The following is a 27,910-nucleotide window of genomic DNA, read 5'->3' as shown; positions in this document are numbered from 1 at the left end:
GAATACAGATCTTCAACGAGTGACTAAAAATAAGCAGAGTGTAAAATCGAAAGAATCGAAATTGTAAAATGTGAACATCACTAAACTTCGTCAAATGTCATACCCTAAAAAGTATCTATCACAGACGACAAATGAAGGTATCTTTTAATCTGTGATTTGACGTTTGTGGTGTCAGGGGGTGGTACAGGTGTCAAAATTTTAGCAAATTTTATTTTGAATATTTCGCGAAAATATAATTCTACATAAAAAGCCTTTTTCATTTATTTGCATTGACCAGGTAAGCGGATTGAATTTTTAGATATAAGTTTTAATTTACGTTTTAAAGTAAATAGTTTAGATGTGTTGCATCCATGCATTATCGATCCTTATTTAGGAGAATGGGGCTAAAGGAAAGGCGTTTTGAAACTTTCGTTCACCTCTCTATTTTTATTTTGCGATAACGAGCTACACATAGTCAACAAAGCGATAAAGTAAACGCCCACTCGACATTATATTTAAATAATATTCGCTTTGAGAATTATTTGTATGTGATAAATATATGTTAAAGTTACTATGTGAAGTAAAATATATGTACTTACAAATATCACGCGATTAGAGTGTTACAGTTAAAGAACAAGATATAGCAGATATTAGTTTCAAAAGAAGGAGAGACAGAGGTAATGTTTTTAAATTTAAATTAGTAAAAAACACTACTTTTACTAGGGTCCATATACCTTATGAATAGTAGTCACCATGCTTATGTCTGCCGCCAAACAACAATCAATCAATGCAATCTTTTGACGGCCTCCATGGCGCAGTGTTATAGGCGGTGGATTTACAAGACAGGCTCTGGGTTCGATCTTTTGTGGGTTTGGGTGTACTCTTCTATAACAAGATCCCTAAGACTGTGATGGACTTGCCAATGCACAACTTTAAGCAATGTGTTAAAAAACATTTACTTAGTCGAGGTTACTACACTATTGATGAGTTCCTTAACGACAAAGGTGCTTGGAGGCCATTGGATCAGCTTCCACCTTCACACAGGAAATAAAACTATAAGAAATTGTAATTTAATTGTTATCAAATGTATATTGTAATACTGTATGACTTTTTTAAAAGAGCAACTGTTGAGTTTCTTGCCGGTATCTTCTCAGCAGATCCTGCCTTCCGAACCGGTGGTAGAATCTTTACAAATACTCAACTGACGTGTCAAAAGTGCTTGTAAACTGAGCCTACTTGAAATAAATGATTTTTGATTTGATTTGATTTGATTTGATCCCCGGCAGGGCCGATTGAGGTTTTCTGAATTGGCCCAGGTCTGGCTGGTGGGAGGCTTGGGCCAGTTATCACCCTACCGACAAAGACGTACCGCCGAGCGATTTGGTGTCCCGGTACGATGTTGTAGAAACTGAAAGGAGTGTGGACTTCATCCTCCTCCTAACAAGTTAGCCTGCTTCCATCTTAGATTGCATCATCACTTACCATCAGGTGAGAATGTAGTCAAGGGCCAACCTGTAGAGAATAAAAAAAAATGTTTGTAGCTTCCATAACTTGATAATTGCAGTTGCAGTTGTAAGTATAAGTATATTTTGAGCTGAACCCAAGCATTTTATAAATTAAATCAGTCGAATCATCATCATATCAGCCGATGGATGTCCACTGCAGGACATAGGCCTTTTGTAGGGACTTCCAAACATCTTGAACCACAATCCAGTGGTTCAATCCACAATCAAATTGGTTGAATATGAAACAAATTGATGAACACATTTCTCTTGCCTCTCACCTACACACAGCAAATGTGCAATTCTATAGCAAATGAGAAAATATAAAATTAAATAAAAAGTTAAAAGAATTACAATCTCTGCAGGTGCAGGTACTTATGTCAAATAATAATAATAATTGAAATATAAATTACAATCATTATGATGCCCAATCATAAACATACTTAATTAATAAATAAAAACAAAAAATATCTAATACTAATAAAAATGTCAAAACATAAAAATGTATCCAAGAAGAAATTATGGTTCATTCCTGCATTTAGTAGCAGTCTTGACTCTTAGTTATCATTCTATTGTTAAATTATAGGTTTCAGCTATATAATTATATCAAAGAATGTATAGCCTAGGCCTAGCATGAGTTAAGTTATTTATGAGACACCTGAGGAAAATTGCTGAGTAATTATCATGAGAACTAAACAATGAGTCAGGTAGTATAACAGATGAATGGATATTATTCTTTATTTTACCTACTATGATATCATTGTTTCTACAGCAGTATTATTGTTATAGATTTTTATCAATACACTACATGACGCCGCGCGGTTTTTCCCGCATGGTTCCCATCCCCATAGGAATCCTGCACACACTGCGCGCCCCCTTCTTCTTCTTCTTAATGTCGCGGCTCTGCAGGTCTTCTTGAGGTCCTGTATCACATTGACCGTTACCGATCTATTGTGATCGCCACTGACTAGATTTCCCCTCCAATACTGGTTGCTGCCAGGTGACCCCCCCGCGCGCGCCCCCTTTGTGTTCGTACCAAAAACCGACAAATCTCGGATCGAACCACGCACGAGTTGTAACGCTCGGAGCGTGCGCGACCCAGGCGCAGTTCGTGCGCGCGAGGCGTCCAAACCACGAGCATTCGTGATACATTGCAGCAATGTGGACGTCAAATTCTTGCATTGCATGTTGCATTACATGTTGCATTGCACCAATCTGTACCCACCTTAACACAGAAAGAATTTATGAAATTGAACCAGTAGTTCCTGAGATTAGCGTGTTCAATCAAACAAACAATCAAACTCTTCAGCTTTATAATATTAGTATGGAATAGAGGATGCCCACAATTTTGTTTACATGATATTAAGTATTTTACAAATCCCGCATTAACCATATATTTTTTCGGGATAGAACAACCTCTTTTGTCTTCCAGTGACATTTAAAATTGGTAATTGGTTCTGCCATTCCAAAAATTTATCCAAAATTTTCCTAATTGGTCCAGGTCTGCCTGGTGAGAGGCTTTGGTCGTGGCTAGTTACCACCCTACTAGCAAAGATGTACATCGCGTTCCGGTATAATGTGTAGGAACCGAAAGGGGTTTTGGATTGTCATAAAACGTTAGCCTGCTTCCCATAGCAGCTAAGATTGCATCATCGCTTACCATCAGGTGAGATTGCAGTCAGGGGCTAATTTATAAAGAATCATCATCATCATCATCGTCATATCAGCCGATGGACGTCCACTGCAGTACATAGGTCTTTTGTAGGGACTTCCAAACATCACGATACTGAGCCGCCTGCATCCAGCGAATCCCTGCGACTCGCTTGATGTCGTCAGTCCACCTGGTGGGGGGTCGGCCAACACTGCGCTTACTAGTGCGGGGTCGCCATTCCAGCACTTTGGGACCCCAACATCCATCGGCTCTTCGAACTATGTGTGGGGGTGTAAGGGGGAGACTAGTACCAGTCAGTCTCCCCAACTGCCAACCTCACCTGCTCGTGGTGCACCCTGCAGATGGACCGACGAGGCTCTGGCGACCGACAAATGGCGGTATATCCATTCACAATGGCTAGATTTTCAAATGGCACAGGCCGGTGTCGGGCAGCAACTACACCGGTGCGAGAAATCTGGTCCTGCGCTGACCAACCCGCATGCCCAGCGTGGTCAGTATCGGGCAAACCTTTGTAGATGGACCAACAAACTGAAACACAGCCCCTAGTCCTCGGCAGCCCCGCTATTCCTGGCTCTGGCAGCGGTTACGGTAACGGCGGGGCAAGGGGTGTTAAGAATCTCCGGAAGAGATTCCGCTGCCAACCCCGACGACTAGACCTGGCAACACACAACGCACGCACTTTGAGGTCCGACGAAAAGGTCATCGAGCTGGAAGAAGTTATGAGCAAGTTGCACTGGGATGTCATAGGATTGTCTGAAGTCCGAAGAGAGGGGGAGGGCTCGATAATCCTTGAATCCGGCAATATGCTCTACTACCGGGAGGGCGACCATCAGTCCCAGGGTGGTGTCGGATTTATCGTTCACAAGTCCCTCGTGAACAATGTTGTAAAAGTCGAGAGTGTGTCGAGCAGGGTAGCGTTCCTGGTCCTCCGAATTACCAAACGGTATTCGTTGAAGGTTATACAGGTTTACGCACCGACCTCGACACATCCTGACGAGGAGGTAGAGGTATTGTATGAGGATATTTCTAAAGCCATACATGCCTCAAACTCTTATTACAATGTTGTGATGGGGGATTTTAACGCAAAGTTGGGCGAACGTAGCGGTTCAGAAAGTGCGACGATTTGGATATGGGCAACGGAACGACAGGGGCCAAATGTTGGCTGACTTCATGGAGAAGGAGGGCCTCTTTATGATGAACTCCTTCTTCAAGAAGCCACCACACAGGAAATGGTCCTGGATAAGCCCCGATGGTTCCACGAAAAATGAGATTGACTTCATCTTGTCTACCAGACGGCAAATATTCAACGATGTTTCTGTGATCCATAGGGTGAAAACCGGTAGCGATCACCGAATGGTTAGAGGCACGTTGAATATCAACGTTCAGCTGGAACGGTATCGACTGGTGAAGTCTACGCTCCGACCTACTCGTGCCCATACTCAAAACCCCGAGTCCTTTCAACTAGAACTGCAGAACTGCTTTGATTGCCTAGCAAATTGCGAAACTGTGGACGATCTGAACAACAGGTTCGTGGAAACTGTCCATTCCGTTGGGTCTAAGTTCTATAAGACCCAGCGTACGAAAAGAACCAAAAAGTTCTCGGACCAAACACTTAAACTCATGGAAGAGAGGCAAGAAATGAGATTACAGTCTTCAGCAGATGCGTCAAAATACCGACAAATCAGTAGACAGATCTCTAAGTCAGTAAAAAAGAAATGTTAGTTAGTGCCTCAATAGCTCAAATAGCTATTGAGGCACTAACTATTGAACTATACTTGGTGCCAATTTTCCTATTCCTAGATTAGTTAACATTTACTCTGAATCATTATACAGTTGTTGGAAAAAAAACATCTTTACTTGGCACTCTTAGGACTAAAACGTGCTCGCCTTATTTCATTTTCTTACTTTCTCTCACTTTTTCTTCTTTTCAGTTAATAATACTAGTGTGTATGTTCTTTATTTGTGATATTTAAGTTATATTTTACTTATTGTTCTTCTTTATTTTATGCTGTGTTTATTAGTAAATAATCACTACACTTATATTGATTTATAATTTACTACATTTTGTATTATTTTAGTTAGTGTAAGTGATTGTAAATAAACCTAATAAATAAATAAAATAAAACAAAAAGCTCAATGGGAAGAGCGGTTGGACTCATCACCGTGGGGTGGTGGTTCGATCCCCGCCCCATTGGTCTACTGTTGTACCCACTCCTAGCACAGTCTTTGTCGAATAGTTGGAGAGGAATGGGAATATTGGTTGTATTAAAAAAAATGTCTAGCAGTGGACGTAGCTTGACTGATAATGATGACGTTGTGGTTCCCAGCGCGATGGCGAGCGAGAGCAGCTCGGCGGTGCTGGAACTGAACGACGCGGACGCGACGGACGCGGACGCGCCCAGCGTGATGGACGCGCCCAGCGCAGCGGACGCGCTCGGCGCAGACGACGCGCACGCCACCACGCCGCTCATCATGGAGCACGGATACGACATCGCTGTCAAGGTCATTATCTATTGCTAGCTGACGCCGTGCGGGAAGATTATATAACCTATAGCCTTCCTCGATAAATGACCTATCTGACACTGAAAGAATTTTTAAAATCAGACCAGTAATTCTTGAGATTCAAAAAAACAAACTCTTCAGTTTTATATTTAAATTTTACGCCTTTGCCCCGCGCGCACGACTTACCAGTCAGACAGTTCACGCAGTCCTTTCCCCCCGTCGCCCGCATCTCACGGGTGTGTTATCAACGAACTTGCCAAGCTCTATGGTCTGAGGTTGTTAATGAATGTCTCATTATTACCACTACAGACCACCAAACGGGCCTTATCACTTCGGGACTTCAAGTGGCCGACCTTGCACGGCTGTGGTGAGCCAAGAAGTTTGCTTTACATAAGACTGGCAGTCTCATTAATTAGTGGAATATATATTATGCTATAACCTACGGGCGTCTTATTCCCAAGTAAAAGTATTAAAGCAAGCATTGAGACTAGTGCCAAACGGCGACGAAGAGGACGACGCATCCACCGGACATGACCCCCTGCGTAGGATAGCGAATAATCCCAGTCCGCGCGGGGCCATCGGAACTGACAAGGCCTAAGACCTCAACACACTATATTCATGATCATATACTTTTGACAGAGAGAAGACGTCTAGCGAAACAGGTCCTATTTAACTTGGCAAATTCGTTGGAAACACTCCCGATCGTCCACGCGGGCCGGGAGGAGGGTAGCGATGACCCGCGCGCATGACTTCACCCACGCATACCTTTCCCCTTGCCGCCCGCATATCACGGGTGTGTCATCAACAAACGTGTCAAGCTCTATAGTCTGAGGTTGTTAATGAATGTCTCCTCGCTGTGGTCAGGTGGACGCGCCCATGAAGCAGCTGTCAACCCTGGAGACGTTCGTCACGTACCGCGTGCGCTGCGTGTGCGCGCGCTGGCCCACCCCGCCGCACGTGCGCCGCCGCTACAACCACTTCAAGGTACAGCCCACAGCCCACTCCCACTAGCTGGGCGACTACTAACATGGAGGCCACAAAAGACCCCCGACCCTAAAAGGAACCCCGACCCCAAAAAGGACTGCTACCTCAAAAGATCCCCCGACCAAAGGGGTGGGATGGGATGGGAGGCGATATCGATAGCGTTAGCGACTTTGACTATTTAGACTATGGACTTGTTTCGCATCCAAATTCACCAACAAAAGTCTGATGTTTTTTGTGAGGGACGAGGTAAACTCACACATCGAAAATATTTAACACCAATAAAAATATTCTGTGCCCATACACTACACACGACTATAAATTTGACTCGCAATACACACACGCGTTATTTTTACACAGACTAACAAACACATCGCTTAGACTATCGTGAACACACACAGAATATATACATAGAATATTCGGTTACTTGATCGATTTTTTGGTGTGCCGTCAAAAGAATAGATTCTTTTTAGAAATTGTTTTTAATACAAATTTGATAAAATTGAGGTAGAAATACTTACAAGTGAAACTTTACTCCATCTTTTACTAAACTACAAGTTTATGGCCGTTTTTGATGCCATTCAACTACACAAACCGGCATTTTAGGGAGCTCTTTACACGACGAAAACAACAATGAAACATCGATTCTATAGCAACAGTTTTTATAAACGCGCTAGATCATTGATTTTTGATCTTTACCAGAGGGGTAACGGTTAGCAAGGCAGGTCCTGTTATTAATGGTCGAAGGTTAGCGATGATATCCGGGTGTCCCTTGACACCTCTCAAGCTTTTTGTTATTATGTGGACTATTATTATTATTATAAGCTGTGGACACGCTTTTGTAACCTGGATGTGGCGTACGCGCTGAGTTTTAAGAAATCGTCGTAAACAGTCAATAGCCATTGTGAACTCTAAGTACATAGTGTAAATTATAGAAATCTACACAATGAGATCCTGACTACAGGATCTCTTTTAATATTTGCAGGATCACAAAAGGTGAGAAGAAAAACGACTATTTTGGTTTTTTACAGCGGAGTCCGTTAATTTTAATTTTAGTCTATATGTACAGATTTGTCATAGACAATATAAATAAGTTATACAAAACAAGTAATGGTCACAGATAATAAATTGATGATTGATCCTAATATAGGTCTCAACCGCACTACCAATAAGGCCATATTTGGCGTTAACACATAGTAATAAGGTTCATTGCAATGTCATTGTCCGCTGTGGATTCGCTGTTGTAACATGGGTGTGGCGTAGCCATTGTGAACTGTAAGCACGCAGCAATAAGGTACACTGTTCCGCAGCTGCTGCACCGGCGGCTGGCGGCGGCGCACCCGCTGGTGGCGGCGCCCCCGCTGCCGCCGCTGCACTCAGCGCGCCAGCAGCTCGACCGCTACTCGCCCGCCTTCGTCGCCGTGCGCTGCCTCGCGCTGCACGCCTTCCTCGGTAACCATGCGCGACTATGCTATGTGACTAGACCAATATACCTGCAGCACACATCTACCCCTACACAATCCCTACCCTACTCTAACCGTACCCTACCCCTACCCAAAACAAAACACTCCGTAAAAACTATCCACGCACTTTTGTTATACTGTATGTTTAGGATCTTACATGTTTTTCCGATATATGACATGAGACACCAAAACACTCTTCCCGAACGGCCCTCTAAGCCGAGGTCCGAGTCTCAATGGAGACGCCCTTAGAGTCGTTTCGCCCACATTTTCTACTTCTGCCTTCGAGCCCCATCAGGCGATGCCTCTGCTCAAAATACCCGGTGATGCCGCTGAGGTCCCATTAAGGAGCATAGTTCACTTGCACAAGGAACATAAATATTTAAGAATTTAAACTATTGTGAATGTTATATATATTTATTGATTTTGAACTGTGACTGAAACTAGTCGGGCATACTCCGACCTTATATCACGTGAATTTAGCCGTGTTTCAAAATGAACATATATGATCACAAATATCTTCAATTTGTCCAGAGAGCGTGGCCAAGCACCCGATCCTGACCCACAGCGAAGACTTCCGGCTGTTCCTGACCACGCCTGACGATGACCTGGACAAGGTACTTACACTAAATCTATACTAGCATTATAAAGAGGTAAAGAGGTAAAGGTTATGGTGTTGTAAGGTTATAAAAGATATGTCAATCTTATATGACTTCCCTATTCTAATAAAGAAGAGGAAGAGATATATTTAATTGTGATGTATGAAATTTAACGCTTTTGTATAATCGACCTTTACTTATACAAAAGAGATTTTCGTGACAAAAACTGGTCTTCTTTCTGCTTCTTTGTATCTCTATTTCACCAAAATTCATCACAATCGCTTCAGTGCTGGCTGTAGCCATGAAAAATTACCAGACATTATTATGGTAGTAGCTTTAGTAAAGATTTGTATTAGTAGTAATAGTAAAGTATATATTCAAAATAATTTCAGGTATTCAAGAGCGAGAACAGTGCACTGAATCTATGGGGGTTGAGCACCGCCCTCTACGGTGGGGGGGAGGCCAAACCTGCCAACGGGGCCCGGTGAGTCAACTAACATGACCAAGTTTCAAGATAAGATAGTTGTATGCCTCAGACCAAATCCCTATGGACTTGTATTGCACTCAGGAGAAACCCAGTCTCCATACAAACTCTGAAAATAAATTAGGGCAATTAAGGAGAATTCATTCGGCCAATTTTCAAGGAAATCTATATTTGCCTAATCAGTTAAATTACTTGTGGGCATTATATTTTGTGTCCCTTTGAAATTCATTGCATTACATTTATTCAGTGTCTAAGTGATGAGAGACTTGATCACTGTGGGCCTTATTAGAAGGCTCAAAGTCACTCAGCAGGCAAAGAAGCGAGCTGGGGTTTCTTTGCGTGATCGAATCAGTAATGGTTTTTTTGGTTTTTAGAAAGGGACGAGGTTAAATAGCTATTTATGTATTTTATATATGTATCACAGGTTTACAAACACATTCATTCTTACACAGAATTTGCTAGCTGAAAAATCAATTCTTTTTAAATATTGTTTTTATTACAAGTTTGATATAATTAACTTAACGAAGTTCATCAGCTGTTAGGGGCAGAAACAACCTCGCGTTTTGGCTGTTTAGGCAAACCGCCAACGCGAGGTTGTTGAAAAAAGAAAAAGAACAAGAAAGAGGGTAGATCGATTCTGCCCCTAAAAGCTGTCAACTTTGCATCTCGCAACTTCAGTCCCGTCGTGACCACGATCCATGCAACTGGGTCGAAATATCGACATTAAAAATCTCGTCGTTTCATCGTGTTATGTACCCGTTTAAATAAAATTCATAATAAACAACCACGAAATGACTTTAAAATTATTCACAAGAAGAGATTACATGAAAATATTGTGAAGGAAAACATCGTGAGGAAACCTGCATACCTGAGAATTATCTCAATTCTCTGCGTGTGTGAAGTCTGCCAATCCGCATTGGGCCAGCGTGGTGGACTAATCCCTCTCATACAGAGAGGAGACTCGAGCTCAGCAGGGAGTCGAATGTGGGTTGATATTGTGTTCCAGGGTGAAGGACCCGGAGTTCAGCGCGGCGGCGGAGTACCTGCAGTCGCTGCAGAGCAAGCTGAGCGGGCTGTGCGCGCTCTCTGCCAAGCTGTACAAGGGCTCCGTGGCGCTCAGCACCGAGCTGTGCGGGTGAGTGAGGGTGACCCTTAAGGGTGAGTGAGGACTACCTTTAAGGGTGAGTGAGGACTACCTTTAAGGGTGAGTGAGGGCGACCCATCTTTAACGGTGTCTTTCGAAGGGTTGCCGGAAAGTTAAGAGACTGGAGACAGGGGACTGATTTCTCACATTCTGTCGGAAAATATAAAAAAAATATGTTTTGTACTTGGACTGTTGAGGGTATGGACCCTTGCAACCATAGTCATAATATAGTAATCTCCATTATTATATATCCTTTCCTGTAGTAAGATTATAAGCTGACGAAGTTTCAGCTCTCTTAAAATGAGGTAACTTTTTTTTTGATATTTGATTTTCTTTTACAAGTTAGCCCTTGACTACAATCTCACCTGATGGTAAGTGATGATGCAATCCAAGACGGAAGCGGGCTAAGTTTTTAAGAGGAGGGTAAAAATCCACACTCCTTTCGGTTTCAACACGACATCGTACCGGACCGCTAAATCGCTTGGCGGTACGTCTTAGTCGGTAGGGTGGTGACTAACCACGGCCGAAGCCTCTACCAATCAGACCTGGACTAATTAAGAAAATCTGTCGGTCTATTGCGACAATCGCAAAACAACGCGGCGGCATATGCTGCCACACATGGACAAACAACAATACAAGTAGAGTGCGCGCAAGATAAGTCTGCGTGCGACTGGTGGCATTAGTGATCTCTTTTACCCGCCAAGAGATAGATAGAGATAGACGACAAGATGGCGGCACTTTTGATTAGTTCCAATTTTGGCCACGCGCAAACTTATCGTGCGCGCACTCTACTTGTATTGTTGTTTGTCCATGTGTGGCAGCATATGCCGCGTGTTGTCAATCGCAATACAATACGCGAAAGTAGCAAGATACGACGCGACAGTCGCAACATACAACAGATACATAGTCATCTGGTGTTTGTTGTAGCATTACGTGGTGCGTGTTACAACGCGCGAGATGGCTAATGAATATATGATGAAACAAAAATAAATTCGGTCTCCCTACCACTCATTTGTCAATATGGCTACGCCCAAACTGGGCATCCATATCTTGCATTGTGTAAAAAGATGTGTTGTATTACATGTATTATATTATACATCTAGCTAACACCGCGCGATTTCACCCACGTGGTTCCCGTTCTAGTGGGAATACGGGGATAATAGCCTTCCTCGATAAATAGGCTATCTAACACTAAAAGAATTTTTCAAATCGGACCAGTAGTTCCTGAGATTAGCGCGTTCAATCAAACAAACAAACAAACAAACTCTTCAGCTTTATAATATTAGTATAGATGTAACCTTCATGATATTACTAACAATAAATGAAATGACACCACGCGACAATCGCAAAACGACGCGATAGTCAAACAATACAATGCAACATACATAGCTGGGCACCGTTAATCAAATAGTTAACTTCGTTAATCGTTAATCTGCTACAAAAAAAGTTAGCTTCGTTAAACGTTAAAGCGTTACATTCCGGAAGAATTAACGCAAGTTAACGTTAATCGTTAATCCGTTAATATGACTGGTAAATATTGCATTTTTATATCATTGTGAGAGATCCCCATTGGAAAAATAAGGGTGAGCACTGGGGAAAAGTGCCATAATTTGTTTTTTAGTTGATTTTATCTATAATTTTGACATAAATATAGTAATTTGTTGATTTCTTTGAAAAAAAAAAATCTTTCATCATTTCTTTACTTGTCTAAACCTGTTAATCGCGTCGCGCGGTAAATAGTAGGCATTGGATTAACGATTAACGGAAGTTAACGGGTCCGTTAACATTTTTAAAAGTTAATCCGTTAATCAAAATGTTAACTTCGTTTATTAACGTTTAACGAATTAGCGAGTTAATGCCCAGCTATGGCAACATACATATAGGCACATCACATAGTGAGTTGTTCGTCTGTGTGTCAGTATGCGGCGTGTGTGCGACGCGTGGGCGGTGCAGGCGGGCGGGCGCTGCGCGGCGGCAGTGGCGGGCTGCGGCGCGGGCGCGTCCGCCGCGGCAGCACCGCGAGCGCGCGCCCCGCTGCGGTACCGCGCCGCGCTGCCGCTGCTGGCGGCCTACGCGGGCGCGCACCTCGACAAGATACGCAGCAGGGACGCGTTGCACGGTTAGTACTGAGTTTGTATATCCGGCTCGAAGGACCAGAAATGTAGAGACATGAGGCCCGGCCAATAACGATGATGATGATGATGATGATGATGATGATGATGATAATGATAATGATAACATGCAAAAAAACGTGTGCATCTCGGGACATTCGACAAAATTGATAACTTGAGTTGAAGTATCCGGCTCGAAGGACCACAAATTTAGAGACATGAGGCCCAGCTAATAACGATGATGATGAATGACGATGGTGATGATGGTGATGATGATGATGACTATATAAGTGACCGGCCATGATGGTGGTTACAGTGATTTATCACAATTTCACAAATTAGGGTAAATTAAATAATACATAAGAATTCTATAGAATTTAAAATCTAGCCGTAATGATTCCACGCACGCTTCCCAAGCAAGAAATTCGAGTAGGTGAAGCTGAATAAAAGAGCGACAAAACGCGTCTTCAGGCGTAGCCACACTTTAATACTTGGCTTGTTAATGAAAATGATGACCCAAATTCTAAATTGTGAATCAACTTTGATGGTATAAATATTGAAGTAGTATAGTATAGTAGTAGTAGTTGTATTAATTAATGTTTCAGCTGCGTACGTGGCGGGAAACAACGCTACAGACGACGTACATAACAGGTATTTAACTTTATATTATTTGCACTTCTTAAATGTAACTACTGTTCTTAACTAACTAAAAACTAAAGTTACTCGAAATCATGTCTACATAATATTTCTGTTTTCTATCATTTGTCCAAAGCGTTCGATTGTTTTGACCATAAACTTCTATAACTTTAGTTCAGCCATCTTCTCTCTTCTCTGGCTTAATTAAAATGTTTTTCTACATTTTGTTGTGTCTCAGTCACAGAACTCGAAAATGATACATAAAAGAAAAAAAAACGCAGAATTCAATTACTTAACTGGAGTCCCACAGGGCACAATTTAGGGTCCTATTCTATTGTTACAGTATATCATTCATCTATCACATTATAGGGAGGACATTTGTCAGACTGTACAGTTTGCTAATGACACACCTGTTTACTAATCACAAATGAAAATAAATATTAGTTTGTATTTTCTTATTTTATATGTGAAATGTCTTGTAACTGAACAATTTCATGTTCCAGATTAGAACAAGCATCAGAGGCTCTACGTTCGGAATTAACTGATTGGATTCCAAAAACCAGAACAGAAATCCGCACTCTGCTCCTAGAACTGGCTGACAGACAAGTGGCTATCCATACACAGACCCTGATGGGATGGGAGCACGCCTTGAAACTCTCCACCGAGGACATATCTGAAATGTTCAAAACTGTATCAAAATCGGCCGTACAAAATCTATCTCCCACCAAATGTAGGAACTTGACCCCAGAGACGGAAAGAGACATTGATGACATAGACATGGAAAACTATAGCAATGACTCAGATATACAGGATGTTTCGCAATTGGACATGTCGAATATACAGGATGATTTCAAAAGTGATGCCGCTGAGAAAAGTGTTAAAAGTGATTTAAACAGTGATAATGTTAAAAGTGATGCGAAAAATGACAACAGTGACGTCAAAAGTGAAGTGAACGGTGACAGGTTGGATGCGTCGGATGACAGTTTCTTGGATCCGCTGAAGAATTTCTCTGAAGTGGATTTGTCGTGATTCTGTGATTCAATCTTCTGCAGCATAATGAAGGATTTTTGAAATAATTATTTTTCCCTAAATAGAAGCAGTGGAAGTTGATTATAAATAATTATTTTTTTTGCTGTTCGAATACTGATGGTCAAGTTAGAGTTGATTTGCTGTATATGGTATACTTTTTGCAGTAAATAGCAAAATAAATGATTATTTATTTATTTTCTATATTTTTTCTTGTATATACAGGATGATTAGAATGTAATGTAGTGTCTAACAAAAGTTGGGACTGTTGGTTTTAATAATTTTATATGCAGATATAAATCCTTAAAAATGAAATAACATGGAAACTTATAATATAGAAAAAAAGCATTGAGACCAAATTCCACTTAACACTTTTGGCTGGTGGGAGGTTTCAGCCGTGGCTAGTTACCTACCTACCGACAAAGACGTACCGCCAAGCGATTTAGCGTTCCGGTACGATCTCGTGTAGAAACCGAAAGGGGTGTGGATTTACATCGGCCTCCTAACAAGTTAGCCCGCTTCCATATTAGATTGCATCATCACTTACCATCAGGTGAGATTGTAGTCAAGGGATAACTTGTAAAGAATAAAAAAAATCCTTAAAAATCAAATAACATGGAAACTTATAATATAGAAAAAAAAAGCATTGAGTCCAGATTCTACTTAACCCTTTCTTTTTTCAAGAATATTTGCCATATACCTTCAATATGACTAATAGTCTCATTACAATTAGTCTGTAAAACTGTTTAGGAGTGGGTACAATAGTCCGAACCTACTACCTCTTGATGTCAAGACTAAACCGAGATTTCCAACTTTTGTGAAGCTACAAAGCTATATATCTGTATATTTTGTTAAAATCATGTGTAAATATTAGAAATTATACATAATCTGCATTATAATTGAACTTTTAATAAACTTTAGGGTAATTTTTTGACTGACAAGTAGCAGACTAGACTGTCTATAATTGATAAATTTAAGTTAGAAATGTTGGATTTGAAATTAGAGTGATATTAGGTAAAGCCAACAACGGGAGATAAAAAATGTAAAAGTAGACCAAAGGTTGATAATTTCTGCATTTGACAGTTTTCTTATGAGACGAATATCTTAGCATTCCATGGATTCACCGTGCAGGTGCCGGGTCCATCGCGTGGTAGAGAGAAGAACACCGAGCAGAGTCCTGAACTTGTGACTACTGGATGTAGGGTTAAGGAATTCCTTGACGATCGATCAACATTCCCCTTTTCTGCTCGTGTTGTTCTCCCTACCTATCCAAATTTGGTAAGATCCTATTAGAGCAGCTTTGGATACTCGTTCTAATATAGAACTAGCTGCACTTCTAGAGAGGCCAAGGTCTTTAAGCAAGTTATAGAGATTTTGCTGGTAATCCTCTCGCACCTACTTCTACGGCGTACAGACTAACTACATAGCCATTTTTAGTTAGTTCATTCGTTAGGTCATAATATTTATTCACTTTTAAACTGTTTTATATGAATTAAAAAAAAGTTGATAAAATTCGACTTAAGAACAGAGATAAAACTCACTCTGTAGTCAGTACAGCTCGTGCAGATCAAATTGACACCTGGCTCGAGTGATGTATATACACTTTTTACCACGACTGCAAGAAGGGTTATGTTTTTTGCGCGTATCTTGTATGTGTGTATGTATGTAATATTCTTTATTACCTCATATCTTCCGAACCACTGAACGGATTAACGTAATTAGGATATCGTTAGATTTGTCTAATTACCCAAGTGTTCTTAGATGGGTGAAACTAAAAAAAATAACAAGACGACTGTGAGACGCTATAGACTCGAGGTGAAAAACATTTTTTTTTTCTAATATTGCAATATGGGTGTCAAATTCAAGAGCTTTTCGACTGTTTTCTAATTGCTTTCTACACTTTTGGACTGAGCTTGTTTTTTTTCTTTTCAGTTTTTTTATACTTTATGCAGTCGGGTTTTTTTATTTGTTTATTGTATGGATGTGTTTGGTAGGCAATTGTCAAGTTTTTTTTTTCATTTCATCTCCGAGCCTTTCTGGTACTGCAGTATACATGATTCAGGAAGGGGGTGGTCTATCACGCTTCGAGATTAGCTTTCTGACGACCCCATTCGTCTCTAACGCGTCGACCCATAATATTATGTAGCATTTTCGCTCCCTTAGCCCAGGCTCCCTTGTTCTTGAGCTGGGTTTTAGTATTCTGGTCCTAACCGAAGAGTCCCACACACCCTCCCGAGGGTACCGCGGAGTCTTCCGCGACACCAGCCACCAGCGAGAAAAAAAAATAAAAAACATATTTGGCACTAAGTTTGCTTTTGTCAGGAGTTTGACGCTTTGGCGTGCGTTACTCCCTCAGACCGATTATTGTATAGGACCTGCCTCGCTTGATGTTACTTTTCTTTCAAAGTATATGATCAACGATCTGATTCGATTATAAAAACTGTCTCTATAGAATCGATGTTAAATTGTTATCGTGTTCGTCGGTTAAAGAGCTCCGTAAAAATACCTTTTTGTGTAAATGAATTGTTTAAAAAACGTGCAAAAACTTCTAGTTTAGTATAAGATATATACCAAATCTTAGCTCGTTTTCTTCAGAAAATGACAAACAATTTTGTTCGTGACTATGAGTGCGATACAGGTCCTTCTATAATTGATCTGAGGTGAGGTGCACTCAAAGATTGCATGGTTAGGCGAAGTTGTCAAGTTAATGTGCACGGGCTATACATAGTTATCGTGAGATAGATATATCTACTATAGTGTATGTATAATTGTATTTATTTATTACTATTAGTGACAGAAAATTATACTTTCTGCTATTTGTGACACATTTGTCAGAAGTGTCAGTTTTGTTTTAAATTGCAATGTCAAAGGTGAATCCTATTGGACTAATTTTGTATATATTTGGGTAATATTTTATTAAATTATACCAGTATTCAAATCTATATGACGTTTTATTACCTGTTTAACATTTGCCAGTCCAGTACTTAGCTTATATGTAGGCACATATTAAAATCGAAACAGAGTGAGTCTTTACAAGCAGCGTGTGAAGCCAATGAAACCCATAAAAATAAAACAAACATTCTAATCTCCATTCTGAGAGGAGACTCGAGCTCAGCAGTGAGCTGGATATAGGTTGATAATGAATGAACAAGAAACATTCCCAAGTGGATGTTTCCCATAAGACTATAGTGCTCACATTTTAGTTTCTACAATTCAATTCAATTTTATTTTATTTACTTAATTGCTTACGATGGAAATTTTCTGTAACTATCGAAAATTCCGGGAATCATAAAATAGATCCAGTTTCGAGTACCCGACATGGCTTTGAGTTATGGAGACCTCTATGGTCCTGGGTTTGATTTTCATAGTATACATACATAATTATGATACGAGAGTAAATAAAACACACTTTACAATGACATCTATTTATTAACATCACAGAACTTCACAATTTATTTTTACATAAATAAATAAATAAATAATTCACAATATTCAACACCCATCTATAATTTTTAGAATCTTTAGGAATTGTAAGTTATAATAAAATATACGATTCAATTCGCTTTTGTCGGTGTATGCCCGACTTATACTGAACCCATCCAAGAACACGATTCTTGCAGTGCGACTATGGGTTCAAAATTAGTCGGACTTACACCGACAGACGACAACAGTTCTATTTCGGTAGTACATCCCTGGACTAGCTCAATCACAGAGCTTATACATTTTAAAGGAGATGGTCCATTTCAGATCCACTATTGCACCCCGTATCATTAAAATTTATAAAACACAAGGATTTTATTAAAATCTAAATAAGTGAATAAATGTAACTAAATAAAAATAAATAAATAACATTAAAACCTAAGTTTTTGACTTATAACAAGATGGCGCCCTTAACATGACAATTGACAGCAAACGTCAAATCGACTACTGCATTGAAAACGTCATCAATCCGCCACTAATACCCATAATAGTGTTGCATTTCTTGAAGAGAATGAATATTATTTCGAAAGAATTAAAGTAAATTCGTAGATTTGTATAATCAAAAATAGTTAAAAAAAATATTTTCTTTTATTTCCGCCAGGGTACAATACAATTTTGGACCATCTCCTTTACAACATTTTATTTCTTTCTTAACAAAACCTTACCTTTGATACATATATTATGGGAGATATACGATCCGCCATATTGGATTTAAAATGACGTCACTTTTTATCCATAAGAGGCATTTCCATATTTCATAAAGATAAAAGACTACCTAAAATATTTGCTACATTAAAATCTATATAATAAAATAATTAATTCATCTTACATCAATAAAAATATATAACAATCATGTAAATTATACAAAAATATGCATTAAATTACATAAAATAAAATTTGAACTATTGGACTGTTTACAACTAAAATACTGTAACTTTTCTGTGCATTTTGTACTATTTACTAATTTGTTGAGGTGATGAGTTTGCAGGCGATCTGCGACTGTCGCAATTATTTGCGCGACAGTCGCAGCGCCCTTGCGCTTGTCTCTCTTACAGTGGAATTCATAGAGATTCATAGAGATTCTCATACGCATTGAGTTTAAATTCGACGCTCGGCGGGTGAACGATCCCCTAGGGGCGCCCCCACAACGTCTATGAATTCCACTGTTATACGCGCGGACGGACGAATCTCTACTTTATACATATGGATGGAGTCTCTACTTCATATATTGGAAAAGGGTAAGAGGGTTATAACTACTCGTACATTTGATATTGTGTTAAGGGAAGAATTTGGACATGATCTACATGCTACTATTGGCTGGTGGGAGGCTTCCGCCATGGCTAGTTACCACCCTACCGGCAAAGAAGTACCGCCAAGTGATTTAGCGTTCCGGTGCGATGTCGTATAGAAATCTAAAGGGGTGTGGATTTTCACCCTCTTCCTAACAAGTTCGCCATCTTTTATCTTAGAATGCATCATCACTTACCATCAGGTGAGATTGTAGTCAAGGGCCAACTTGTAAAACTGTCAAGTTATATAGCGCGACAATATTGGTTTAGAAGAAGTGATAATTCCCCTGTTAAGCTCCTTGGTGTGATATTTGTAAGGCGGTTTGCAAGGGCGTATGCGACTGTCGCAATTTGTCGGGCGACAAACGTGGGTGTGGTAGTCCCCTATTGGTTGATGGTTGTGGTTGGTGATTGAAAAAGATTTCCGGATGATATGCATGCGTGCACGCGACTGTCGCGTTGTAACGCATCGCCGACAGCTTGGAAGGAGGAAACAAGGGTGTGGGTTAGGCCTTTAGCAATGTTCCGTGGATTGATGTTGGGGAAAGACTTGCGGATGATATGGATCCGTGCGCGCGACAGTCGCGTTGTAATTCATTGCCGACATCTCGGAAGGAGGAGGCAAGTGGTGTGGGTGAGTCCTCTAGCAAAGTTCCGTGGATTGGTGTTAGCGAATGAGTAGATATGCAGTGCGTGCGACAGTCGCGTTGTAATGCATTGCAGACATCTCGGTAGGAAGAAGCAAGTGGGTGGTTTAGTCCTCTAGCAATTTTCCGTGGATTGGTGTTGGAGAAAAAGTTGCAGATGATATGCAGTGCGGGCGACTGTCGCGTTGTAATATGACTGACTCGCAGGTGTAAGCTGGGGTGCAGGGTTGTCTCCTAGCTATGCTGTTCCGGGAACAGCTCGCGCGCGATGTCCACAGCGGTGTCCCAGGGCACCACGCGACAGCGCACCTGTGGTGTGGGAGACGAGAGTGTCTTCTTGATCAGGTCGTGCATGGGGAATCCTCTCCTGGGAAACACCACCGCCTGCGGGATAAACAGAAGGTACTGTTATATACAAACTAAAATCGCAATTAAATAACTGGGGATGGGGTTGGGACAAAGATTTTATATATGTTACGAAACTGAGGGGCGAGGAAAGGTGGCTAATTGTCTTAATTTTAATTAGTCGTATAATAAACAACGATTATTTTATTTAAACAAATAATACCTAAATATTGTCTACAATTAGGTAGACAATATTTAGGTATTATTGTGTGTTGAGGTAGTGTAAAAACTATATTGATACTGTTATCGCCGTTTAGTGTTGGAAATAGTAGTCTGTGACTTTGGTAACAGTTTGATTTGTTAATTAAGTTGTCCTGGCAAGTGTTGTGAATCATAACCTTTGTTCGACATTAGTTTTCTTATATTTGTAATCACCTTTTGAGTCCTTTAATAATATATTTAGATTATTCAGTCATGGGTTTGAAAATAACAACAGCCATAGGACAAAATTATAATTCACAACTAATATCAGGACAATTTATCAACAAACTCATCAAAATGAAACCAAAATTAAACAAGCCTTAAAATAATCACAAAAGATACGGAACACTGAATTTACAATACAAGAAATAGCACTGAACACTACGACGGCTAGGTAAAGAATGTTCTAGCTCGCACCACGATCGCCGTTATATCCAAAACAAGAACAAAGAGACGAACGGGTGACGGAGGGTTTTTTTCTTCGAATACCCTCTAACCTAACAATATATTATAATCTAAGTAAACACAAAATTGTGCATGTGTGTAATTGTGCATTGAAGTAGCTAAACAGAACATATATATAGTATAAAATATTGTTGGGATAAGAGGTTAAGGCGTTTAAGACCTGGCGCAAAGTACAAGATACGTTTACAAATGTTGAGCCATGATAGCCCAGAGGATATGCTCTCTGATTAATTCAAAGGGCGCAGGTTCGAATCCGGTCCGGGGCATGCACCTCCAACTTTTCAGTTACGTAAATGCATTTTAAGAATGTGATGTGTGATTTAAAAATGTGAATTTTCTTAATTCTCTGCGTGTGAAGTCTGCCAATCCGCATTGGGCCAGCGTGGTGGACTATCGGCCTAATCTTTTAATTCTAAGAGGAATCCGTATCTTACTAAATGAAATCTTACTAATACTACTAATATTAGGTATAAACGCAAAAGTTCGTATGGATGTTTGGATGTTTGTTACTCTTTAACGCTGCTACTACTGAAGCGATTTGGCCGAAATTTGGAATGTAAATAGATTTTATCCCGAAACAACCATGAATGAGATTTGCGAAAACTGCGATGATTTTGATGGTATGAATGTTTGTTACTCTTTCACACCTCGGCTTCTGAACAGAATCAATTAAAATTTGAAGTAGACAGATTATAGTTTGGATTAACACATGCATATGTATTGGATAGAATCAGGCGTTACTTTACGGAAGTTCAATACAGTGATTAGTCAACATCTCCTGAACAATTGCACGTTGTAGAGTCATCTCCTGAGGATGCTCCAGTTTCGGGGTGAAACGTACGTAGAGAGTATTTTGTCGGACCTGGGTGACGTCATCGCATGGGTTCGTCGACTTTTCGCGGATGATAGCAAAATAAATAAATCATTATATAAACATGCATATGTGTTTCTTTAAACTTTATATCCCGGAAAAATCCATGGTTCCCGCGTGATTTGTGTAAATTTCACGCGAGCGTAGTCGCGGGCGTCCGCTAGTAGTTATTAAATTAGAGTCAAGGCCTAATTTGTCATTAAAAAAAAAATCATGTCACTCACGTGTGGCGGCAGGGCAGTGGCAGGACAGTAGTCGTTGCGACCGTCGCCGGCGTACGCGACGGTCGCGTGTCGCCGCGCGCTGCTCCACCGCGCCAGCGCCAGCGACTTGCACAAGTTGCTGGGACAGCGCGCGCACGCGCTCTGGCGCATGCACGGCTCGATGTACAAGCGGTCGTTGCGCCAGAACGCGCGGTTGGTCACCACATCCGTCACTGCCTCCTGGAAACCATAGACCAGTTTTTTTGTCATCGTGAGAGTGGCAAAGATTGGCCACCGTACAGCTTGTTTTTTTTTCTCTCCATGGGATAAGCATAGATCGGTAACCATACTGCATAGACAAGAATGCGTAGACGGGCTATTAAAAAAATAATAATATCAAGAGTAAGAAGGCGCGATTGGGAAATTATTATTATTAATAATAATAATAATAATAGTTTATTTGAAGGTAAAAACCCAGTGTAAAACAAACATAATAATAATAATACAAAAATAGTAATTAAAATTAAGGTGTGAGCAGGACGAGACTTAACTCTCTCTCTACGTAAGATATGGATCTGTGGACGCTTGCCTTTACATCAATTGACGTCAGTATGATGTCATGACGTTACACAAGACTATGACGTCACATTCTCGCTAACTAACTGACTAATAGCGCAATCTCAGAGACTATTGGAGTTTCAATTAATATAATGTATGTTCATAAAAACATCATTAAACATAATATAATGATTATAATAGTGCTAACCTCGTCATCAACCCATATTCGGCTCACTGCTGAGCTCGAGTCTCCTCTCAGAATGAGAGGGGTTAGGCCAATAGTCCACCACGCTGGCCCAATGCGGATTGGCAGACTTCACACACGCAGAGAATAAAGATAATCCTCTGGTATGCAGGTATCCTCACGATGTTTTCCTTCACCGATAGACACGTGATATTTAATTTCTTAAAATGCACACAACTGAAAAGTTGGAGGTGCATGCCCCGGACCGGATTCGAACCCACACATTAGTAGTTAAATTGCAACTTATAGCACCTAACACTAGGCTGAATAAAATAAATTATTATTCTTTTAAAGGCAAACAAATCAAAAGCAAATGATCATTGAATTCATACTTCATTATTATTACATCGTTTAATGAAGTCGCTTCCGCTGTATGTTCGTTTAGATCATTGGTTCCCAAAGTGGACCCCCAAGGGTCCACGAGAGACGACAGGGGTCATTTATTGGTCACGTTGGCGTGACCAAAAAATGGGGTTCATGGTTCGTATGCGGGGGTATTTGAAACTTTTATCCATAACTTAATGAGATATCAGTGTCAGAAACAAATCTCTGAGCGGTCGCACTTTATGGGGTCACAATACACACTGACGTCATTAGTTAGTCAGTCAGTTAGGTAGTGCTGTCGTGGTCACGCGATGTGCTAACTGGCGACTCTAACTCAATTGTTATAAATTATTATTGTTTCCTACCAATTGCGTGTCTTACGTACTTCTATATGTTTACTTTATAATTACTACGTTCTTTGTCAATCCCTTGCCCTTCAAATTATAAAGAACTTTTAAAGACATAGACAAAGATAAAGACTTTTTTTTTATTCTTTACAAGTTAGCCCTTGACTACAATCTCACCTGATGGTAAGTGATGATGCAATCTAAGGTAGAAGCGGGCTAACTTGTTAGGAGTAAGATGAAAATCCACACCCCTTTCAGTTTCTACACGACATCGTACCGTTACACTAAATCGCTTGGCGGTACGTCATTCCCGGTAGGGTAACTAACCACGGCCGAAGCCTCCCACCAGCCAGAGCTGTACCAATTAAGAACACCTCAATCGACCCAGCCGGGGATCGAACCCAGGACCTCCATCCTGCCATTGTAAATCCACCGCGCATTTCACTGCGCCATGGAAGCCGTCAAAAATTGTCTGAGCTAATCTTTGAAACGGTTGGATCGATTTTAATGGGACTCACTCAAAGATAGACTCGGAGTAGAAAGGCTAACATATAAACAATTTTTGAATTTTGTAAAGGAAAAAAGAAGGAATTTTCTTAATTCTCTGCATGTGTGAAGTCTGCATTGGGCCAGCGTGGTGGACTATTGGCCTAACCCCTCTCATTCTAAGAGGAGTCTCAAACTAAGTAGTGAGCCGAATTTGGGTTGATAATGATAAATTTTTATCCCAAAAAAATTCATGATTACAACAGGATTTGTGAACAATTAAATTTCAAGTCAAAGGGACCATTAGTCATCAAAAAAAAAAAACATCTGCCAGTAAAAAAAATAATCTTACCAATACTCCATGCGTCTTGAGCCAATGGTTGACGAAGACACTGTTGGCATCGGTCAGGACCAGCACATCCCAGCCCTTCTCTGCCAGGGTGTGGAGTAGCTCCAGTATGCCAGGGGTGGGTCTCATGGATGCTATGGACTCCAGGATGTCCGAGGGATGGAAGCCGGCTGAATATGCGTGCTCAAACACCTGTGGAACAAGAAAAATTAAAACTTAATTAATTAGCATAGACATACATAGATCGGATTATAGTCCAGAGACTGATCTCCGATAGACAAAGAAACAAGACAAAGAGAAAATAAAAAATAATAATTAGCATAGACAAGTAGACAAAGTTAGACTGGGACTGTAGACTTACTCACTCGCTGAGGCATGATAACTAAATGTTAGCATAGACAAATAGACAAAATTAAACAGGGACAATGATGACTTAACTCACTGTGTGACACCACCAACTTCCCAACTTAGGGTAGTATTGAAAATATCTAAAAATAACTAGGATTTGAACCCAGGACCTTGTGATATAAACTTGCATAGGAAATGGACATTTTAAAGAGGCAAAGTTTGGGGGGAGGGGATAACCTGTGGATCTACTGTAATTTTAAAAATTCTTTTACCCCTAGAAGCCCCATTAAAATTGGTTAAGCTCTTCCAGAGATGACGCTAGAAAAACGGACAATTTTTTTTAGTATTGTGTAAATTATTAATATTCTTTGAGAAAACACAATTATTTAATAAACACAGACAGAGTTCAACCATGTTGAATGTGCAAGTGGAAGGTCATAAGAGGAGAGGATGGCCAAAGAAGAGATGGTTGGATTGTGTGTAAAAGGAGTGGATGATGAGTTGACGAGTAATAGAAACGAATGGAAAAGATTGACATATTTTTCCGACCCCACTTAAGTGGGATAAGGGTAAGGAGATGATGATGAGAGTTCAACCATATTAATTAAAATAACATCTTAAGAAGCTTTCGCTTAACTGTTGGATCAAGAGTCGGATACAAAAGGCAGTGATTCTTGAGACGGCGCGTATTGTGAGGAGGTTCCTCACTCTGGAGCCCTGACCACCGGTTGCTTGGACACTCAAATGTCCCGCAGCGGGAGGGTGAATTTTTTTTTATAAATTTTTAATAATGTTTTGTATTTTATTATACTTATATTGTTAAAAATTAAAAAAAAAAGAAGTAATAAATAAATGAGAGAAAAAAACCTTAATAATAGCCTTTTTATTTCCATAAAGAATGCATGTGCATAAAACAATAAATGAATTTAGAAAAGTACAATTTACTTCTTCTTTTTTTTCTATCTCTTTCTTCCTTAATCATTATGAACCCCTCTACAGGTGAAGGCCTCTTCAATTTCCCCCCATATCTGTATATCTTTAGCTTTAGTGATCCAATGTTCACAGGCTTTATTGTAACTTCAACAACCCATTTCTCTCTTGGTCTACCTCTTTTTCTTTTGAATGCTGGTCCTTGCCATGTAGTTACTCTCTTTGCCCATTTTTAATTTTCCTATTAAAGTTCAGAAATATGGTACTATAATCAGTTATATATTGTAACATTCTCAATACTCATAGAATCAAGGTTGCTTGCAAGGTTTTTGGCACTCTGCCAACTACTTGACTATCTCAAGATCTACACTTATTAGCTAATTGACTAGATGTTTATGAATTTAGATAATAATATATAGTTTACTCGAAAACATAGGAATTGGAAATATATACTGTTGTTCTATTTTCATTAGGTATTTTGGTTTGGAATTATTATAATGTAACAAATGACCTAACTTGTTACTTACTATAGCCAATAGTCAATATTCATTTATTTCAATTATGCTTAGTTTACAAGCATGTTTAAAATGTTAGGTATTAATAGATATACAGGAAGAAATTTTTTTTAGTGCGGATATTTTTATATTTTGTACATAAACAGAATTTAATGATCACGTATTTTTTCTTTTTTTTTTTAAACTCAAAAATAACAAAATTATCGTTAGCTAAAGTTATTTACTTTTGAACAGAATTTTAGGGTCACCCTATTGTGCGTTTATTTTATTTTCGTTTGATACCTAAAGGACGTCACCAGATCACTTTTAAGCTGAATATATCTTGTTTAGTAATAATATGTACATTATTTTGTTATTTTAGAGACATAAATTAAAAAAAAAAATTACATAAAATGTATCGAACTGTTTGTAGATTTATATTCTATTAATGATACAGAACCACGAAAAAAAATATCCGCACTAAAGACCGAATCACCCTGTATAATGATGAGAATTAGTCGAAAACTTAAAATTAAATTTAGGAGGGTTCCAAATAAGGGAATATCAGCATGAGAGACAACTGTTTTGGGCTCAGCAAGGTACAGAAAAGAAATAAATGTCAAAAATCCTTTATTTTATCTATAACTAGTAGATGCAGCGTGGCTTCACCCGCATGGTTCCTGTTTCCCTAGGAATACAGGGAGAAAATATAGCCTATAGCCTTCCTCAATAAATGGGCTATCTAACACTGAGAGATTTTTTTAAATCAGAGCAGTAGTTCCTAAAATTAGTGACTTCAATAAAACAAACAAACTCTTCAGCTTTATGATATTAGTATAGATATAGAAATGGATCGCTAAATATGTTGCTAAGCGCTAATAAGGGGCTGAACCAATTTGGCTAATTCTTTTCTTAGAATATTCCTCGAAGTATGACAATTTTTTTAGAGTAGGAGTAGGGGTATTTCAGGGTAGCTTAGTGTAGGATAGGAGTAGGTGCATATAATGCAAAGCAAAGCTTGACTGGGTCCACAAACATTATATATATATTAGAATATGTAATTAAAGCTACTATTACTAGGATCCTACTGAATTTTACTGTAGATACATGGAGAACAACATTAGCAGTAAATAATGTTGACACGTCCAGGGACTAAGTCATAACCACAAGACTTGTAAATGAGTATCTCTGCTTGGAGTTTGTCTCTTTGCCACAACAAGGGGTCTATTACTTGACTGATGCAATATATTGAACAAAATGTGTTTCCAAATTATATTATTAAATTGTTAAGTTTTTGTTCTATTAAAAGTTATGTATTTAAATTTGATGTATGGAGAAGACATTTGCTTTGTTTCAGAGTGTCAGCTGTGATCTAGGCTTAACAATTACTTACATCACTCATGTATGGGGTCCAGTCATGACTCCCAGCCTCCCACTCGGGCGGTGGTTTCTTCTCACGCAACCTATTGATGATCGTTGCATCGGAGTCATCCTCCACAATCGTCCGGTCGAAGTCAAACACAGCCAAGGACCGCACTGCAGCCATTCTCAAGATGCGTGCGCACAACACCACCGATGGGAATGGACTGCGACAAAATTACGCGATGAACGCGAAATTGATGATGCACAGGATTTGGCATGCTGCGCTGGAATTTTTTGCAACTTTTTCCGCATCGACTACTCGAATTCCAAGTTTTGCTTTACAACACAGATTATAAATTGGAAAAAATGGAAAACATAGTGAGAATTGAGATTGAAAATTGGAATATCATTTTGACATTGACTTTGATTTGATACCGCGATATGGATGCCAATCACAATTTTTTTAATGGCTAGATAGTTAGTATTGGCAGTCAGTAACAGATGGCGTTATTATGGTCGGATTCTTCTATTGAGTCTGATTGGTCGGATGCGTCAATTGTCAAATGTCAACAGTTGTTTTTATTTCTATTTTGTCATCTGTGGTGCTCAGCTGGTCGGGTCGTGTTGTTTTGCTGGTTCTAGCGATTTTCACAATAAGTTCGTAGTTTATAGTTATGCAGTCTCCTCGAAACTATAGTATGCGCATTATCATCTGAGTCGTCCGGTCATAAAAGTCAAAAAAGATAGGAATGTGCAGCGCGCCTACCTGCGCACCCTAATTATCGATAAACGGCTACCTGCGCACGTGCTA

At 39.7% G+C, this 27,910-nt stretch overlaps 2 protein-coding genes across 2 annotated transcripts; one reads left to right on the top strand and one right to left on the bottom strand.

Moving 5' to 3' along the window:
* Positions 1–144: 144 nt before the first annotated feature.
* LOC112045682 (sorting nexin-7) lies at positions 145–17,038 on the top strand. Its single transcript, XM_024081963.2, has 10 exons — positions 145–277; positions 5,481–5,655; positions 6,520–6,639; positions 7,947–8,088; positions 8,631–8,713; positions 9,088–9,179; positions 10,186–10,314; positions 12,243–12,442; positions 13,040–13,085; positions 13,574–17,038. The coding sequence occupies exons 2-10, from the start codon at positions 5,485–5,487 to the stop codon at positions 14,097–14,099; spliced, it is 1,509 nt and encodes a 502-aa protein (XP_023937731.2). The 5' UTR covers positions 145–277; positions 5,481–5,484; the 3' UTR covers positions 14,100–17,038.
* Positions 17,039–17,559: 521 nt separating this feature from the next.
* On the bottom strand, positions 17,560–27,489 carry LOC112045680 (phosphoethanolamine/phosphocholine phosphatase). The gene is made up of 4 exons (XM_024081961.2): positions 27,131–27,489; positions 23,969–24,157; positions 21,679–21,897; positions 17,560–19,896 (listed from the first exon to the last, which is right to left on the bottom strand). The coding sequence occupies exons 1-4, from the start codon at positions 27,281–27,283 to the stop codon at positions 19,747–19,749; spliced, it is 711 nt and encodes a 236-aa protein (XP_023937729.2). The 5' UTR covers positions 27,284–27,489; the 3' UTR covers positions 17,560–19,746.
* Between the last annotated feature and the right edge of the window lie 421 nt (positions 27,490–27,910).

Source organism: Bicyclus anynana, chromosome 26 (genome assembly GCF_947172395.1).
Source record: "Bicyclus anynana chromosome 26, ilBicAnyn1.1, whole genome shotgun sequence".
Lineage (NCBI taxonomy): Eukaryota > Metazoa > Arthropoda > Insecta > Lepidoptera > Nymphalidae > Bicyclus > Bicyclus anynana.
Note: the sequence above shows the minus strand (reverse complement) of the source record. Positions and strands in the feature narration are given on the sequence as shown.

Coding starts and splice junctions, on each gene's coding strand:
- LOC112045682 (XM_024081963.2), top strand. CDS start 5,485: ATGGCGAGCGAGAGCAGCTCGGCGGTGCTGGAACTGAACGACGCGGAC. Junction 8,714..9,087: donor CTGACGATGACCTGGACAAG/GTACTTACACTA, acceptor AAATAATTTCAG/GTATTCAAGAGCGAGAACAG. Junction 12,443..13,039: donor CAGCAGGGACGCGTTGCACG/GTTAGTACTGAG, acceptor TTAATGTTTCAG/CTGCGTACGTGGCGGGAAAC.
- LOC112045680 (XM_024081961.2), bottom strand. CDS start 27,283: ATGGCTGCAGTGCGGTCCTTGGCTGTGTTTGACTTCGACCGGACGATT. Junction 24,158..27,130: donor GGACCCCATACATGAGTGAT/GTAAGTAATTGT, acceptor CTTGTTCCACAG/GTGTTTGAGCACGCATATTC. Junction 21,898..23,968: donor TCAAGACGCATGGAGTATTG/GTAAGATTATTT, acceptor TATGGTTTCCAG/GAGGCAGTGACGGATGTGGT.